The 16,678-nt window shown below is 41.9% G+C and overlaps 1 protein-coding gene across 3 annotated transcripts in view; it reads left to right on the top strand.

Moving 5' to 3' along the window:
- Fmn1 (formin 1) overlaps window positions 1-16,678 on the top strand; it is a 366,255-nt gene that overhangs the window by 101,550 nt on the left and 248,027 nt on the right. Inside the window, exons 1-2 of one of the 3 annotated variants that reach the window (XM_048459738.3) lie at window positions 5,594-7,710; window positions 9,172-9,289. The exons of 1 other annotated variant lie outside the window; for it this stretch is intronic. In XM_048459738.3, coding sequence (XP_048315695.3) covers window positions 6,346-7,710; window positions 9,172-9,289 — 1,483 coding nt within the window. In that variant the 5' untranslated portion in view covers window positions 5,594-6,345. Of the gene's footprint in view, window positions 1-5,593; window positions 7,711-9,171; window positions 9,290-16,678 lie in introns of those variants that run through there. One more of the 3 variants, XM_085696502.2, reaches the window with a different exon arrangement.

Raw genomic sequence — 16,678 nt, 5'->3', positions numbered from 1 at the left:
TATTTTGGTTTGTTATTTGAGACTGGGGATCAGTATGTAGCCCAGGCTGGTTTTGAACTCATTGTGTAACTCAGACTTGTCTCAAACTTTCTTTCTTTTACCTCTGTCTTTAAAGTGCTGTGACTATAGGTCCACAGCGCAGCTAGAATGCCCACCTCCAAGGTGCCAGGACTATAGGTCCACGCCACCACAGCAAGCACATCCATCTCCATTTTGTTCTAGGCATGTCTCTGTCTTCCCTAGCCTTTTCTATTTACCATTTTAAGTTTGAAGACCTATGAAAGAATTTGGGGAGTTACAGTTTTGGAATTGAACTAATTTCTCAAGATAACTAGATAATGATGAAAAGAAATGACAAGACAAATATTACAAGTTATCTCTCATATGCAGAATCTAGACTTCCTGGAAATGTGAAAGGTTTCTCTCTATCAATGTTAAATAAAGCAGAAGCATGGGGTGGGTGAGTCTCTTGGAGAGCGGGGTGGGGGAGATCATGGTCAAAAGAGACGAATCTGAACAAAGAACAGCGATGCGCATGTCTGAAAATGTCCTAATGAGATCCATAATTATATATGCTAACCAAATAACTAATATGATAATTAAGGATGGAAAGAAACAGATGCCTAGTTATAGCAGCAGAGTGCTGTCTGGAGTTGCTATTTGGGAAGAAGGAGAAACAAGCCACATTAGGCGAGAGTAGTTTATTGGATTGCAAGCTCTCTCAGTATCCTACCAGAAGCAGCTTTGGGATGGTTTCTCCACAGACTCTGCCTTCTGTCATAGTTGTCCCTGTGGCACCACAAACTTTCTCCTTGATTTGGAAAAACCCCCAGATCCTTCAGAAGCTTGTCACACAAATCCTGTCCCTTAATGTGTGCCCCTCCGGCCAGCCACAAGTGGAGTCACAGATTTTCCTTTCCATTATATTTTCTTTGTCATTAATAGTGAGTTCCCTTTCCAGATAATCTTTGACACTGGCTCGAGGAATCCAGTCTTAGAAATATTTGCGGTAAGAACTGCAGCACCAGCCTTGCAGTGGCCAGCTTGGTCTTACTCTTCACACTGTAGGTGAAGCAGCACCTTTGAGGTCCAACGAATTGGCTTAAAGACAAAAATGAAAAAAGAAAAAGGGAAAACGTATCAGAGCTATTATGGTGAGACTGGGGAGTCACAGATCTATGACAGTCCTTGCAGGGTTGCTGTCTGTGCTCCAGTGGACATTTGAGGGAGGAATGGAAAGACACTAAATCTACAGAGTCCTGCCTCTGAAATGGGTAGAGTTTGTTTGAAAATCCTCTTGGACCAGAAAATATAATACAGAATAGAGTGAACTTAGTGACCTTCTGCAGAGTCACCTGAGGAAACCTTAAACTAATCACTCTGTAAAGGTGGAAGAGATGGAAAATCCAACTCTCAAAACACTGGCCCTGAAATGCTCAAAGGAATCCTTCGAGAGAATTGACTTTGGAGTCCAGTGGAGTATAAATGAGACAGTGATTTGGAAGACCTTTAGTCCCTCTTTCTAAAACCATGGATCCCGGGGACTTGGGAGGCAGCAACTCCCTGCCTGGACTGTCAGTTCATCCATAAATATGTGTTTCCTATTGACAAAAACAAAACAACAGTATGTCTGGTAGATATGGGTTGAGATTACTAAGAAGGTTGTTTCTTTCCCATGAAAGCCCGAAGAACTCTTGAAGTTCTATGGAGGGGGATGTCAAACACATACGGTTGTATGTGTAATGCTCACAGTCACCATGACATAGTACTGTCATCCCCGAGGTGACAAAGCTGCAGCACAGGGAGCCTTTGTCACTTGCCCAGAAGCACGCTTACAGGTGCCGAGCTTGGATGCAGCCTAGGAACCAGAACCATGCTCCTAACTGCACACAGCCCTTGTTCATGGCAAGATCATGCACACCCTGCTCTCTTCCAGTTTCATAGCATGGCCAGTATCACCATTCTCCTTTCAAATCCTAAATATGTTGTCCATATTTAACCCACATTCATGGTGGAGCCAGCCTTGGAAGTATTTTACACTGTTCAACAGGAAAAGACTTTTACCACTGGAATTTGTCCTTGCAAAGTGCCTGGTTTTGTTTTTGTTTTGTGTGTTGGTTGTTTTTTCCAAGACAGCATTTCCCCTGGCTGTCCTTGAACACAGAAATCTGTAAACCAGGTTAGCCTTGAACTCAGAAATCCAATGAAAGGCGTCAACCACCACAGCCTGACTACATAGCCTGATTTTTTTCTCTTCAACTGATTAACAGAAGTAGTTGATGGCTTTTATTGGGGCTGGTATAAGTTAGCTGGGAGGCAGTTACAGATGCTGCAAGCCTAGGAGAAGTCTAAGGTCGCCTCAGGCTTGATTTCCATTAGTGTGGACTCTCAAGTTTCACTCACATTACTCTGAACTAAGTAGAAATTACGTGTTAGACGACGTGGGCAGTGTGCTGCAGGGCGGCCAGGAGATGGGGGTTCTCAGAGTCAGCTGCAGCAGCTATTTAACTCCTCTTGACTTCAGATGTCTTCATCTTTAAAATGAGGTCAAGATGTTTGACTTGTAACGCAAAGTCCAGTTTAGTCTCAGATACACACATACCTTTCCCCAATCCTATGATCCTTTTAATGAAACGTCACAATTGTAGATGTCATGATTTCATTCGCTCTCCCAATATTATATCAGGTTTCATTTGGTGAATTGAAAGATACTCCCTGGACTCAGTATAGCTCACCCTCACCCATTATTTTCTCTTCATTCACAGTGATACAGGAGAGAGATAGCTCTCTGTCCATTGTAAGGGAAAGGGACCCAGCACAGACAGTGCAAGATGCTCACATAAATAATAGAACGGAGGTTGAAATTAAAAGGAAGACTAAAGGTTAACATGAGAAAGCCTAAGACACTGAAGAAGAAGAGGTCTAATAATTGGGTATAACCAGGCTGCTAGACAGAACGGGAGAAGCAGGACAGAGCTCTGAGCCACTGACAGCAGGCCACCAGGCCCGCTCTGAAGCTCCCGAGGAATGACCACAAAGCAGTATTGTCCTTTTGTAAATATGCTTGCTTTCTAACGTAGCTGATTGTTGACAGACTAACGGTAATAGGAGACCACCTCAGACTACTCTGTAAGGAGCTAAAAATGAGGTAACCAAGAAAGGCTGCAGCTACATCTTAGTGACTGGGAGGGAGTTAGCTCTTTGCCATGGTAAAGCTACAAGTTGCCCTTGTAAATAAGAGAACAAAGAAAGTCGAGTGGACCTGACAGCTGCGAGACATTCGCAAAGTCTGAAGGTAGCAATGTGGGTCAAGTGACTAACAGCTAGCAACAGTCAGTGTCAAAGCCAGAGTCAGGGCTGGACAGAGGGAGGCGTCATCTATCCCTGTCTGTGTAGCTAGTCCATCAGCAGTATGTGATCATCTCTCAGGATGGGCCATGGGTACCGGCATAATGAGTCTAGGCCCACCATTGGCTTAGCCCTTGAAGATGCAGAAAATTAACTAATCTCAGTAGAGATGATCTTATTCTCTATCTAGTTTCTGCCACAGCCCTACAAACCTTCGAGACAAGCAAACTTCAATGGCATTTTCCTCTCGTAGAAACTCCTCTGCTGGAAGTTTCTCTCCGTTTGCCTTCTTTTCTGACTTCTCTGTAATAATTTTCCTAAATAAATAATTTAAATTAATTTCAGATAATAATTTAATTATTTAAATGACATAATTGTTAAACGTTTAAATAAATAACTATTTAAATAATTTGCCCTGAAGTTCCAGCAATGTAAAACCACAGTTATTCTCTGTCAGTAAGTTTCTGTGATGTCTGTCTCCATGTCATCCCAAAGGAGAAAGTGTACCTCAGACCCTAAGAAGAGCCTGCCACCTTTGTAATTTAAGACCCGGCCATGTGCGGTGTCCTACGAGAGCAAGCAGGAAGCCAACTTCTGAGGTGTTGAGAGTGGTTAAGAGTGCATTCTAGAGTCAAATTCTGGTTTCATTGCCCGTTGGCCCTAGAAACATGAGTTACTTCATCTTTCTGGGTCGGTTTTCTAGCAGGAGAAACAGAATCAATTCCAAGCTAGAGCGGCTGTTTCTAGCTAATGAGACAGTATTCGCAAAGCATTTAAAGCAGTGCTTGGGCACTTAGTAAATGCTCGGTTCTAGATATTACTGAGTTCATTCACCCCCACTACCCGATGAAACTCTACTCAGTTAACTTCTGTTCACTTTGTTTTCTTAATCTAAAATAAGTCCAATAAAGCCTTACTACCCAGAGCGAAGGGGTGTCAAGTCAATCATCTCCAGATCCATTTTCTATGAAATGTGTTGGCGCCTGTGGATGATGAGGGGACACTGAAACCCTTTAAGTCTGCTCAGTACTATGGTGTAGAGGGACTAACGACCCCTTCCAGCTTGTATTTTTGCCCAAGTCTATGGAGGTGCCTGTAAACTTACTCTGGAAATCAGTCCTATGATATATATGTATCTGAGCAAACAAAACATCCTCAGAGAGAAGGAAAATACCCAGTGTGCAGAACTCCTCCTCTAGTCCTGCGTCTTCTGTGGGTAGCTCTTGAAACTGATGTAATGATCCCTTCTTTCCACAATCTTGAAGGCAGATTTTTATCAATCGGCATTTCCTCTCGAGCGGAAGCTTATTCAGAATGACACCATCAGATCCCCCCCCCTTTATTTTGCCCCACCTTCACTTCGTTTGATTCTGTCGTTTGACTCTGCTGGAGATTGAGCCCAAAGCCTTGTGTGTGCTAGGCAGTCCCCGGCACCACACCTTTTGCATTTAGGTCAGTTAGTAATCCCAAAATGTCAGTCGGGGTCATCTTGCAGAAAGGCTCTGTTTAGTCACAGGAACCAATTACGATTTGTTCTTTCCTATAGGATTTGTAGGAATATACACTCTCTTTGGTTATGTTTTCCCTTTTTGCAATCATACATTGTTTTAAAAATGCATTATTGCAACCAGATTTCTCAGACCTTTGGGTTTGACAGGAAACTATCCCCAAGAGGTCACTAGGCAGCTATGATTCCCTCACCCCACATCCTCAGGTCTCTGGTCTATAGACACCAGAATGATGTTTGATCCAATCAGTGCTGGGTTTCCTTGCTTTTGCTTTGTGCACAAAATGGGCAGTGGAAACCAAACTGATAGACACTTTAGACCTTGACAGAAATAAAGATCCTTGGGAATCTTGGCTGAATGACTTTGACCAAGAAGGCAGGTTGCGTTCCAAAATCGTGCTATACCAGGTCCATGTATTTGACTGCAACACCAAAGCGGAAAAGGAGTCCCTTCTGCCACCAGGATTTATAACTCACCGAGGAAGTCACTGCTGCTGAACAGAAAGAGACCTAAGGTTGGCTCACAACTCAGACAGTAATCACGGGTACTCATGGCTGGGGCTGTTTATTCTGCTGCCCTACAGTAGGTGGACTCTGGGCGTGGTGGGCGTGCTTGTTTAAGTACCTGTTTGCAGAACACCCAGGCAGGGCGGAGCTAAAACAGTAGTAATCTGAAACCAGTCTAGTTGGTTTTCCTTCCCAGCAGTCAGAGAAAATCTGCATTCCAGATGAAACCTGCCGGCTAGCATTTAAAAACAAAAGACATTCCAGGGATAGTAAATTAACTACTCTGAGAGTTCCGGGCACTTTGAGAGGATCTTTTTCTTTACTTTCTGACTTTGATTAGAGTTCTTCAGGAGGCTGTGGATGTGTGGATGTAGGCGAAATGCTGGGTGTGGGGCCTGGCTGGAAAAGAGGACTCACTTCAGAAATCCTTTGGCCATTTTCTGCTGATTCACTTTGGAATCTCTTGGGCTGCACCAGGGGGTGGTTCAGGGCTGTCAGGACCAGCTTGCCGGCTCAGCACTTTTAGGAACCTCAACTTGCTCACCAATGAGGAAGTTGAATGTGACCAGGAGACTCGTAGGCAAGGGGCGGAGCTCCTCCTGAAGTCCTGGGCTGGGATTACGGGACAGGCTGACTTTGCCGCGACAAAAAGCCTTTTGTCCCGGGGAGTAAATACGGAAGTCCAGAAGAGCAGCCTGCCTGCCCATGTGTAGTAAGGTGTGGAGCCCCAGCCGCTTTGGGGCATAGAATTGCCCAGACTTAACAAGTTGCCCTGGGCACGCCGACCGGCATCGAACAGACCGGAAGCGAGGACTCTGTGACCTGAAAGAGACCAAGTGTGTTTTCTGAGCTGCTGAAAGCCTGGCTCTCTCCCCGGTGCTGTAGCTCCCTGTCCTGTAAGTCAAGAGCAGATGGAGCGGATAAACTGAGCGAGCCGGGCAGGTAACACAAGGTAGAACTTCTGTCAAGGCCACTGCGGGGACATGGAGGAGGCTGGTAACTCTCTCAGCAGCAGAGATGAGCTGGAACCAAACAAATCCGAAGCCGGGCTTGAGATGGCTCAGTCGATCCTGAGTAAATTCTCTATGAAATCCCTGTTTGGATTTACAAGTAAATTGGACTCCTTGGATCCTGAAGAGGAAGATGCTGTGCTGAAGGCGTTTCGCAATTTAGAGGTGGACCCCGCTCCTGAGGGAGATGATCCCAGCGAAGGCTCAGATCAGTTACAGGCAGAAGCTCCGGTTCCACCTGATCTCGAAAATGATGGGAAGTCAGCAACAGCCGAGACAGGATCCGAAGGAAGTCAGGGGAAAGTCAGATCGAGCACCTCTTCCCCTGGTCATGAGCTGCTTTCACCTGCCACTGTGAGTGGGGATAGCGAGGATGTCCTTTGGGTCCGTGGGACCCTGGTTCACACCACAAGTGATTCTGACTCTGAAGATGGAGGCCAAGAGGCAGAAGAGGGAAGTGGCCTTGATACGCGGGAGTCCACCACTGTTGTTTTATCTGAACCATCTCAAGAGCCCAAAGAAAGCCTGGAAAATTCGGGAGAAAATGACCACACTGGGGAGACTGATGATGCAGAACTCCGCGGTGATTCTCAGAGTACTTTACCTGAGACAAGCAGCAAAGTGGACCCTGGCGGTGATGATAGCCATTCAGCAGAGCAGGGCCAGGCTGCGGAAGAAAGGTCCCAAACGCCACCCGCAGCAACAGACCAGACTGTTGGTGTTGCTGAGGGTACTGTTTGTAAAAGAGAGAGAGAGACTCCGGCGGAGAAGTCCTTCCAGCTTCCAGCTTTCTTTAGTGGGCTCCGTGTGCTGAAGAAGGGGGCTACAGCGGAGGCCGGGGAGACCATTACTGAAATCAAACCCAAGGATGGGGACTTGGCTTTGCTCAAGTTGACCCAGCCTGTTCATAAGTCTCTGGTGCAGGGAGGCCCACAGACAGTGAAGAGCCAGGGTAGAGCAACTGATCCGAAGGCCACTCCCACTCTCCTGGAGCAGCTATCTCAGCTGCTCAACATTGACATGCCAAGGACCGAACTGAAGGAAGCAGACCCCGAACTCCGTGGGGCAGACGAGATGGGCTATAGTACTGACCAGGAGAGTCAGAAGAGTTCTGGAGATGCCCAAGTTCAGGGTACCCAGGTGAAGTCGAAGCCACCAGAGACTGCCCTGGAGGCCTTTAAGGCCTTATTCATCCGTCCCCCTAAAAAGGGGACCACCGCTGACACCTCGGAGCTGGAAGCTCTCAAGCGAAAGATGAGGCATGAGAAGGAATCACTGCGCGCTGTGTTCGAAAGGTCCAAGTCAAGGCCGGCAGACAGCCCCACTGACCCCAAAAGCGTATGTAGAATTGGGTACTGCATTTTGACATAAAATAGCATGCTGTATATTTTTTTTTGCATTCCAGATTTTCTGTTAAGATCAAATCTAGTTGCCCGATCTTACTAGTATTTTAGGTAAAAAGAAATTAATGTATTAAATTTGTCTTGCGAATGGCGGCGAAGTTGGACAGAAGCACATCTTTATCGTCTGTTTTTCTTGGATGTAATTGTAGTCTGTGTAAGGGTGTGTGGGAAGGAAGGGAAACTGTGCACCCGGAGTCTAAACATCAATGCTCATTGTGCTTATAAAACATTAGCAACATGGGGAAGTAATGGGATGTGCAATGTGTCAGTACAGCCCAATTTATAGAGATTTCCTCACCGTTCAATTACACTCTCGCGAACACAAGGCTGCCTTTGAAAGTGTGCCATTTAGCAAATATGTGTTCATGATGTAACTGAAATGGTCTGTGTTCTTTATGTGGTTTCCTGGCTGAGCACCGAATTTAGGATGAGAACTGGGTTTTAATCCCTGGTCTGCCATTTATGGCGAGGTGACCTTGATAATCTCTGAGCCTGTCTCCCCATATATAAAAACAGGAACCTAGCCCTAACACTTAGGGAAAGAATAAATGGAATCAGAGCATAAGGGATCTAGCTAGTGAAAGACGGAATTATTCAAAGAAAGTTAATTTATAATGATCAGGAAGTGTTTGGCATTGAAAGTTCATGGGAACAATGGATAGAATTTCTTGTTAAACATCAATTCAGTATAGGATTATCATGTCTGCTTGTATATTTAATTAAGCTATTAAAAATTAAAGTCTCTGGAAGATTATCATAGCTTGTAGTTAAATCTAAACGAACCATAGCATTTTAGTTGTGAAATTCAACTCCATTAAAAAAACAACAACAACAACAACAAAAGACTTGAACATGGAGTCAGTCTCTTTTATTTTGTAATAGGAAAGAATTAAAATTAGTGTGGAATACTTAGAGAAGTGTGTGTTCAATTATTGCTAATGTTCATGGAAAATGCAATCTTAATCCTTATTGTAAATAGTGTGGAGTTCTTTGGAGTACATTTGCAAATATTTCTATAAAAGTACCAGATGATATAATGCATTTGTTTCTGTTTCTGCAGCTAAAAAATTAGTTGTGCCTTTTAAAAAGTTGAATAACAAAAATAATACATAAAGGGTTGCATGTTAGGTAGCTCTGAAGGTTTTTTGTTTGTTTGATTGATTGAGTGATTTTTGTTTTTGTTTTGTTTTTTTCTTTAGTTTTTACCCTTACCGTTTCTTTACCCTTCTGGAAAAAAGTTCATACTGTACTAAGATGGCTTAATTACAAGTAGTGGGAGCAACGTACAGCTGGCCATTAAATCTATATTAGAATTAACGTTAGGATGTGTGTTTTCAAGAATCAGTTGGCTCTGATCACATTTCACTTAAAATTATTCTTTACCTGTTTTGCCCAGCCTGACCAGAGCCCCACGGAGCAGGACGACAGGACTCCTGGCAGACTCCAAGCTGTCTGGCCGCCCCCAAAGACAAAAGACACAGAAGAAAAAGTGGGACTGAAGTACACTGAAGCAGGTAATGTGGGAGGAACCCTGCACCAGGAATGAACCCCTTCCTGCCATGGCTTTTTGTGCACTTTCTGAGAACTCTCAGAATCAGGGCTTGGTTTCATTATACATTATAATGAAGAAGGCTTCTTCTGTTTTTTGCTCCTGGTATTAAAGCATACCACTCTGCACATTTACTGCGAGTGAACCTCTTAGGGATGAAAGGTTCAGCGGAATGAATGAAAGGGGGCACACGTGTCAAGTCGGAGAGACTTTGGGGAACAAAATGGAGCAGGTAGATTACAAATTCTTCTGGAAACAGGTGCTCGGTGCACATATAATGTTTGTGTGAGCTGGCAGCATCCGTAGAAGAGGCGAGTATGAGTCCCCAGGACTGTAATCTGATGTTCTGTTTGTCTCTGAGTAATGCTTCCCAGATAAAGGAACCTTGTGTGGACTGAACATACAGATGCCATATCAGTTACTCGCTCACTTTTGTTAGACAAAGCTTCATTTAATGCACGTCCAATTTTAAGGCAATCTAACTCTCTGGAAAACTTCCCAGGAACTTAACTTCGGTCTTTTTAAATGGAATAGGACTCTGGACATTTTACTCTTTAAGTGAAAGGTTCACATGAAAATTAAAAAAAAAATCACGTAGAACTAGACAGGGATATATTTAAATTGTATGTGTGTGTGGTAGGGGTCGAGGGTTGACTTTTATTGAAATCTCTTTCTTTCTGATATTTGGAGACTTATCTTTCATACCTGCTTGGACTGTCACTCCAAAAATATGCTTTAGTTTTATTTAAATTAGAGGCTTACCTAGAAATTAGCAGGTGCTAGAAGAGGCTTTCTGAGAAGCCAATCAGCTCCGGTCTTGGCTGAAGTTTTCGCTTAACTAAAGTCACGTGATGGAAACAAAAGGAGAGCCCAAGTTTGTGCTGCACCTGGTCGGGCTTTTGCACAAACGCTGCTGTTTTCCGCATCAGCCCTGGTCAATATCCCGGGAGACGTTCCTCTGTAGAAAAGAATCATTTACAATCTTTTGTCTGTTCTGTGAGCCCAGGGACTTTGCGTTTTCCATCTTCTGTCTTCCCCATAGGACAGGGGAATCTTCATTGCTAAATCACATGACTTCCTTCACATTTGTATCTGTTCCCATTTCACTCACATGTTAGAGTTCATTGCACTGAATCTTCAGAATCTTCAGAAGGAGAAAGAAAGCCCTTCCTTTATTATTCTTTTGTTTGAGGCTTTTATTATTATTATTATTATTATTATTATTATTATTATTGCTGTTGATAGGCATGCATATCAAGTTCAGTCTACATAATTAGAGAAAAATACTTCTTTTTGGAAGTTTACTTGGTTCCAGAGGCTGTTTTGTTTTGTAATATCAAGTGTCAGCAGTTGAGAACACACACATTGGCAAGGCAGTCTGGAGGTGGTCTATAGCCTCCACATACCCAATCACAAACTTGTAGTTTTTCTGGGACAGTAACTACTTTATAGCATGTTATTTTTCTGCACTGCTTTTCTTATGTGATAAAAAATGCTTTACCTTAGTGAAAATATATACAGCTATTTCAGTTTTTCAGCATATACCCACGTTGTAATGCTATCTATGATCACAATATTGGCCCACCCACCAAGTTATTTGCTTATCATGGTCCAAACAGTGATTAAATGACCTAAAATTTGCCTTAACTATTAACAAAACAAAGAGTCCTAATTCCCGAGTTAGAGATTTTAGTCTTGATCTAATTAGTATGTCATGGCAGCCTTCCTTGCCACGATGGGCATTAGCTGAGGAGAGAAGGAAATAAATGTACTAAGTGCTTCTTGAACCCAGTCTAGTCTTTGTTTTCTGTTATTCTCCTGTCTTCCACTTCTAGAGGCTCACAGGAGCATGCATGTGAGCAGTGGTTCCTAGTCTTTCTGACGTGTGTTCTCTGAGCCATTAAGACCTTCAATGACCTGGGGAGAGGCGGGCAGATGAAAGAGGTAATAATGATAGTTCTTTGGTTGAAGTAATATGACAGCAGCAGGCTGGCTGTGCACTCCCAGGAAGCCCTGTTGGTGGCAGTACTTTGGCTCTACTCTGTTTTCGTGTCTGGCACTTGACGGCCTAGGAACCTACTGGTACTGATGTATTGTAGGAGATGTGGTTTCCATAGAAGAATAAGATAACCCACACATTTTGCACCTCATTGGTAATTTTGAGGAAGTTAACACATGCGTGTGCACGCATGCTCGTGTGTGAACGCACATACACACACACATCATGCTTATCTTAAGCTCTGTTGTTGAATAAACTGAAATCTCAGAAGACTTTGGTGTGTAATTGTCCATATTTTGTGGACTCTCTATCGGTTTCCCTGCCCTGGGGAAAACATACTGAAATACCCAGTCTCTAGGGAGCTTAGAGACAGAGCTCTAATCGAAGGCCATTCAAGGTAGCTAAAGTCTTGCACTTTTACATCTTGAGTGTATTTTATTCTTGCCAGAATTAATTAGCTTTTAACGTAAAGAAACGAGAGAATAACCCTTCACCATTTCTATTTCACATGTATTGTTGGGATTCTGTACTGTTGAGATCGATGGTCAGTCCACGTCAAGCCTAGCTTTTCCATCATAGGTCCCCCCTACTCCACCCTATGATGACGCCCTCACCCACTTTACTGATTTTTCCTAATCAGTATTCTTTTGAGAGGCTTAAGAAATCACTTAATCCTATAAATTAATTTTTGTTCATGATGAGAAGGAAAGGAACTAATATAGAAGGACCTGTAATCTTAAATGATGGGTTCTAGAATCTTACTGGTTTATAGCAGTCCTTCACAGTGATGCTCATGCCCACTGCCATCCTCCTTGCTGCCATCACTTAGCTCTAGCATCCTTTGTGGCTCGGGACAGTGCAATCACTTCTCTTGGGTTCTGCTGGAGCATCTACTGTTCTCAGGTTGTCCTGTACCACATTAAGGGAATTGTTACTTCCAGTCTCTGAGCCCTAGGAACCCTGGTGATGTGCCAGTTGAGAGTTGGCACTTAGTGGACTTCCACAGGGACTGAAGTTGGCCCCTACAGAGGGGTTGAGTTGGAAACTCAGTGTTAGTTCATACTGTGCCTCAAGTGTTTTTCTCCTCCTACTTACCTCCACAATGCTTATGCTGTGCCTGCCTATGTTGTTCTTTTAAATGAGATCCTGTCTTGTGTTGTGAAAGTCGCACAGTAACTGTGAGTGAACAGAGTATTTCAACCCCACTTTTCTTGGCTTGAATGAATATAGTCTGGGCAATAAGCTCCATATTCTTCTTGGAATCACTGTTCTTTCTCTCAGTACTACCCTTTGCTGTGGATGGTCTTAATGTTGTTTTTAAGTGAGTTCTTCTCTCTTTTTTTTCCCCATTGACCAAATTCAAAGAGAAGTCAGATCATCTGGAGCCCTTCACAGACAGTTCATAAAGAAAAGTGACAGCAAATCTCGAGACAAGTCAATCATGCCCTGCACAGGTACACTGCCTGCTGCTCCTTAAGTGATTTTTCTGCTCCTTTTCCTTTCTCCCTCCATTTCACAGCAGAATTTAATTTGGAGCACAATATAAATTAGAGAGATCACAGATTTTTTTTATGAATTATGAATTGATTTCACAGCAGGGTTTTAAGAATAACTGCCTTCTCTCTGAACTTAGTTCATGCTTGCTTTAGACTTCTGTAAATGGAGAAAGCTCATTCATTTCATGGCTGCCCAGACCCAAGTAATCATATATAAACTATATTAATTACAGCACTATTTGGCTGATGACTTAGGCATATTTGTAGCTTGTTCTTATGCCTTATGTTAACCCATTTCTATTAATCTGTATCACCACAAGGCTGTGGCATTACCTCATTTTTTACATGTCTTGCTTCTTTGGCAGTTGACTGGCATCTTTCTCCTGCTATGTGGCATCTCCCTGACTCCGCCTACACTCTCTATATATCTCTGTTCACATTTCCTGTCTGACTTTATTCTGCCCTGCCATAGGCTAAAAAAGCTTCTTTATTAACCAATAATAAAAAAAACATATTCACAGCATACAGAAGGCAATCCCACATCATCTCCCCTTTTCTGTCTAAGTAAAAAGGAAGGTTTTTAATTTTAACATAGTAAAATTACATATAACAAAGCAGTTATCAAGCAAGAATTATAGTTACAATATTTTTGTGAGTGTAAAGTTTCATATCTAATTTATCTTTTATCATAACTAAGGAAAACTATAACTATCTGTTTTCAACTCCACCAAAGACCCCCAAAAGGTTATAATATTACCTAAGTAAACAGGAAGTGCATTGTAAGCAACTTCCAAAACTCTAGAATTGACAGAGAGGTCTCATTGCCTGGACAGTCACCCAAAGTTCTTCTGTAACATTGGGGCATCCATCTTCAGCCTAAAATCCCATAGTATCTTGCAGATACTATAGTATCTTGCTTCATGGAAAACCATGAAGCAGGAAATTTGAAAATCTATTCTGCCTTGTACTAACAAAGTTCATCAGTTGCTTTCTTCTGTGTCCTGCAAAATGTTTGGCTGTTCTTTTGTAAAGCAGGAACCCTGAAGGACTGTCTCACCTGCAAGTTTAACAGTCATTTTTCTGTGGATCCTGCATGTCCAATTTATACATTATGCCATCAAGCAGTCCAGGCAAGAGCAGTTTCTTGTGCAAATTGCTAGCCTTGTCACATCAAAGGCAAATTCCATAGCATGTTTCTTCAATTCCCATCAACCTCTCCGAAATAATTGATGCCATCAGAAGCAGACATGTCTCATTGTGGAGAAAAGTCTAAGTTCTTAAAACATTTTAAATGCCATATTCTGTAGATCTTTGAAAGGTTTGAAGAATATCTATCTAACTGAAATATATCTCTGTATATCTAGAAAACCTAATATGACTACAGTTTGACTATTATAGATGACTATTAGTCTGTATTTCTTAACTATACATTACATTTTTAAAAGAGCTACTTTAACATAATACCTTAAACAAGAGTAGAAATATATACACAGTGTAGCAAATCGACCTTGAATTTGTATCAATAAATCAAGATCCATACTAATATGAAGTTTTCATTTCTATATATCATATCCCCCTTTAAATGAAAACGAACATTTATAAACAATCATTTTGGGAATTTAGGCGTTGCTTTCTTCTAACTTCTTCCTGCTGTTTGTTGGGCGAAGTATTTTAGGGTTCATGGAAACTTTTTGGGAGTCTTGTTCCATCAAACTATATTAATTTAGGCTGGAAGGAATTCACAGATTCCCATCTTCTGTGGAAACAAAAGCAGAACCTCTTTTCCAAAGTAACATATCCTTAGACTCAAATTTTGAAGTCAAGATATCTTTAAAATATATATTTTGGTGTAGCTTAGCAACCTGTGCAATGAAATGTCTCTCTGTACTGAGCTCATTCACGGTCAAAAAATCCAGGAAAACACAGTAATATCTAGATTTTCTGTGTATGTTCCATCTTTACATGGCTTTTTTTAATGTTTAATTATCTTTACTCCTTTTATCTTTGCCTTTCTGTACTCTTTCTTCTCTTTCATAAGCCCATACATATTTTTCCAACACTGTGACCCATTCAGAGGGTCTTTTGACTGAATCTGTCTTATTGTGTATCTGTAATCATTTTCTGACCAGGAGTGCTTTTAAAATGGTTTGCAGCTTGGTCTCAGCAGCCCTGGACACTGGCTATTTCTATTTCTGTTAATCCATGTATCACTACAAGGTAAAACCAATGGTAATAAAATACATTCACAGTATACTGAGGGGAGTCCCACATGAGACTTCTCTTGGCTGTGTCTGTATATTTCATTGGCATCTTCAGCTCTGTGGCTGACAGCACACCTCACAGTATGGCACCTCCAGTTCTCCTACATACTTCAAAAAATATTTTTCATTTTCTGATTTATCTGTTCTTCTGAAACTTCACAGAGGGGTCCTTTTTTGGGAATTTTTCTTGGGATTGCATTGCCTTTTAAGTTAGTTTGCAATGGGAATGAAAACACTTAGTGTTCACATATATTATAGATAACTCTTTTTTCAGAGTGTTTTATGATTTTTAAAAAAATTAAAAATGATATTTGCTTATGTATAAACATGTATTTATATATCCTTATGTTTGTGTCTTGTATTTTTTACTTTAAATATATCTCTAGACACATTATTTAAAGATAAATGCAATTGCTTGAATTTGTTTCTTAGGTTAGTTTCCTGTTTCTAGAATGAGTCTCACAGTCTAATGACTTAAGCTTCTTGGCTTTTGTGGACTTTCTTCCCAAGTCTGACATTTGTCCCAGTTAGGGTCATACTTGGACTCACTGAGTACAGAGCTGCCTTTTCTGAGTCTTTGTTTAGTGACTCTAAATGTTTTGAGACTCCTTTAAAACACAGGATTGGGGCTTGAGAGATGGCTCAGCAGGTAAAGCACTTATCTGCCCTTTCAGAGGATTCCTATCAAAGGAGTCCTATTTCAGTTGATTCCTATCGCCCATATGTTAGCTAACAATGTGTGACTCCAATTCTAGGGGATCTAACACCCTCTTTTGACCTCTGAGGGTATCACATACATATCCTTCACAGACGTACAAACAAACAAAACACTCACACACATAATATAAAAATAAATAACTCTCAAAAAATTTAATAAAAAAATGTAGTGATAGCCAAAAGCTACTGAAAAACATGCTGCCATCAGCATTGTAGGGTGTGTCTGACACCTAGCCTTATGTGCGTGCTCCCAGGTTCAGATAGTCAGCCATGCATACATGCATGCCCCAGTTTCAGGTGAGGAGCCTCTGTTCTTGACGCTTACTCCTTTCCTACCCATCTCCTACTCTGTTCTGTGATTGACAACATTTCTCAGTATTTTATTATGGTGTGCCTAAAAGTCCTAAGAGAAGGTTAAAGCTTGTGGAATTTGAAAAGTATTAGTAACTTTACAAGTTAGAAAACTACTTGTAGCACAAACACTTGTTGAATTGTCAATCTCTGCATTGCTCATTGTCGGGGGTCCATGAGTACCAGCCTCACTACCCCCTCAGTAGAATTGAAGGCAAGCAGGGATCTGAGGGTAAAAAGATTAACTCATGTGTGTTACCTCTGCATCTTCTTTATTTTTCAGGTAGGGGAGGGGAAGTGAAGTGAAGGGGTGCAGAGAAGAAGGAGGGGAAAAATAAAAAGAAAGAAGGAGAGTAAGGGGAAGAAGTAGAGGTAGTAGTGAGAAGAATAAGAATAAGGAGTGATTTCCACAAGGTTTCTAGTTTTTATAGATATAGTTGGAAAATTCCACAGGCAAGGACAATGATAATATGCATATCAAAATCACAAAAAGGGCAGGTAGAACTGACAAAGCTGCACTCTAGAATAGG

The sequence above is a fragment of the Myodes glareolus genome, chromosome 10 (genome assembly GCF_982192425.1).
Source record: "Myodes glareolus chromosome 10, mMyoGla1.1, whole genome shotgun sequence".
Lineage (NCBI taxonomy): Eukaryota > Metazoa > Chordata > Mammalia > Rodentia > Cricetidae > Myodes > Myodes glareolus.
The sequence above is the reverse complement of the archived record's forward strand: the minus strand, read 5'-3'. Positions and strand labels throughout refer to the sequence as shown.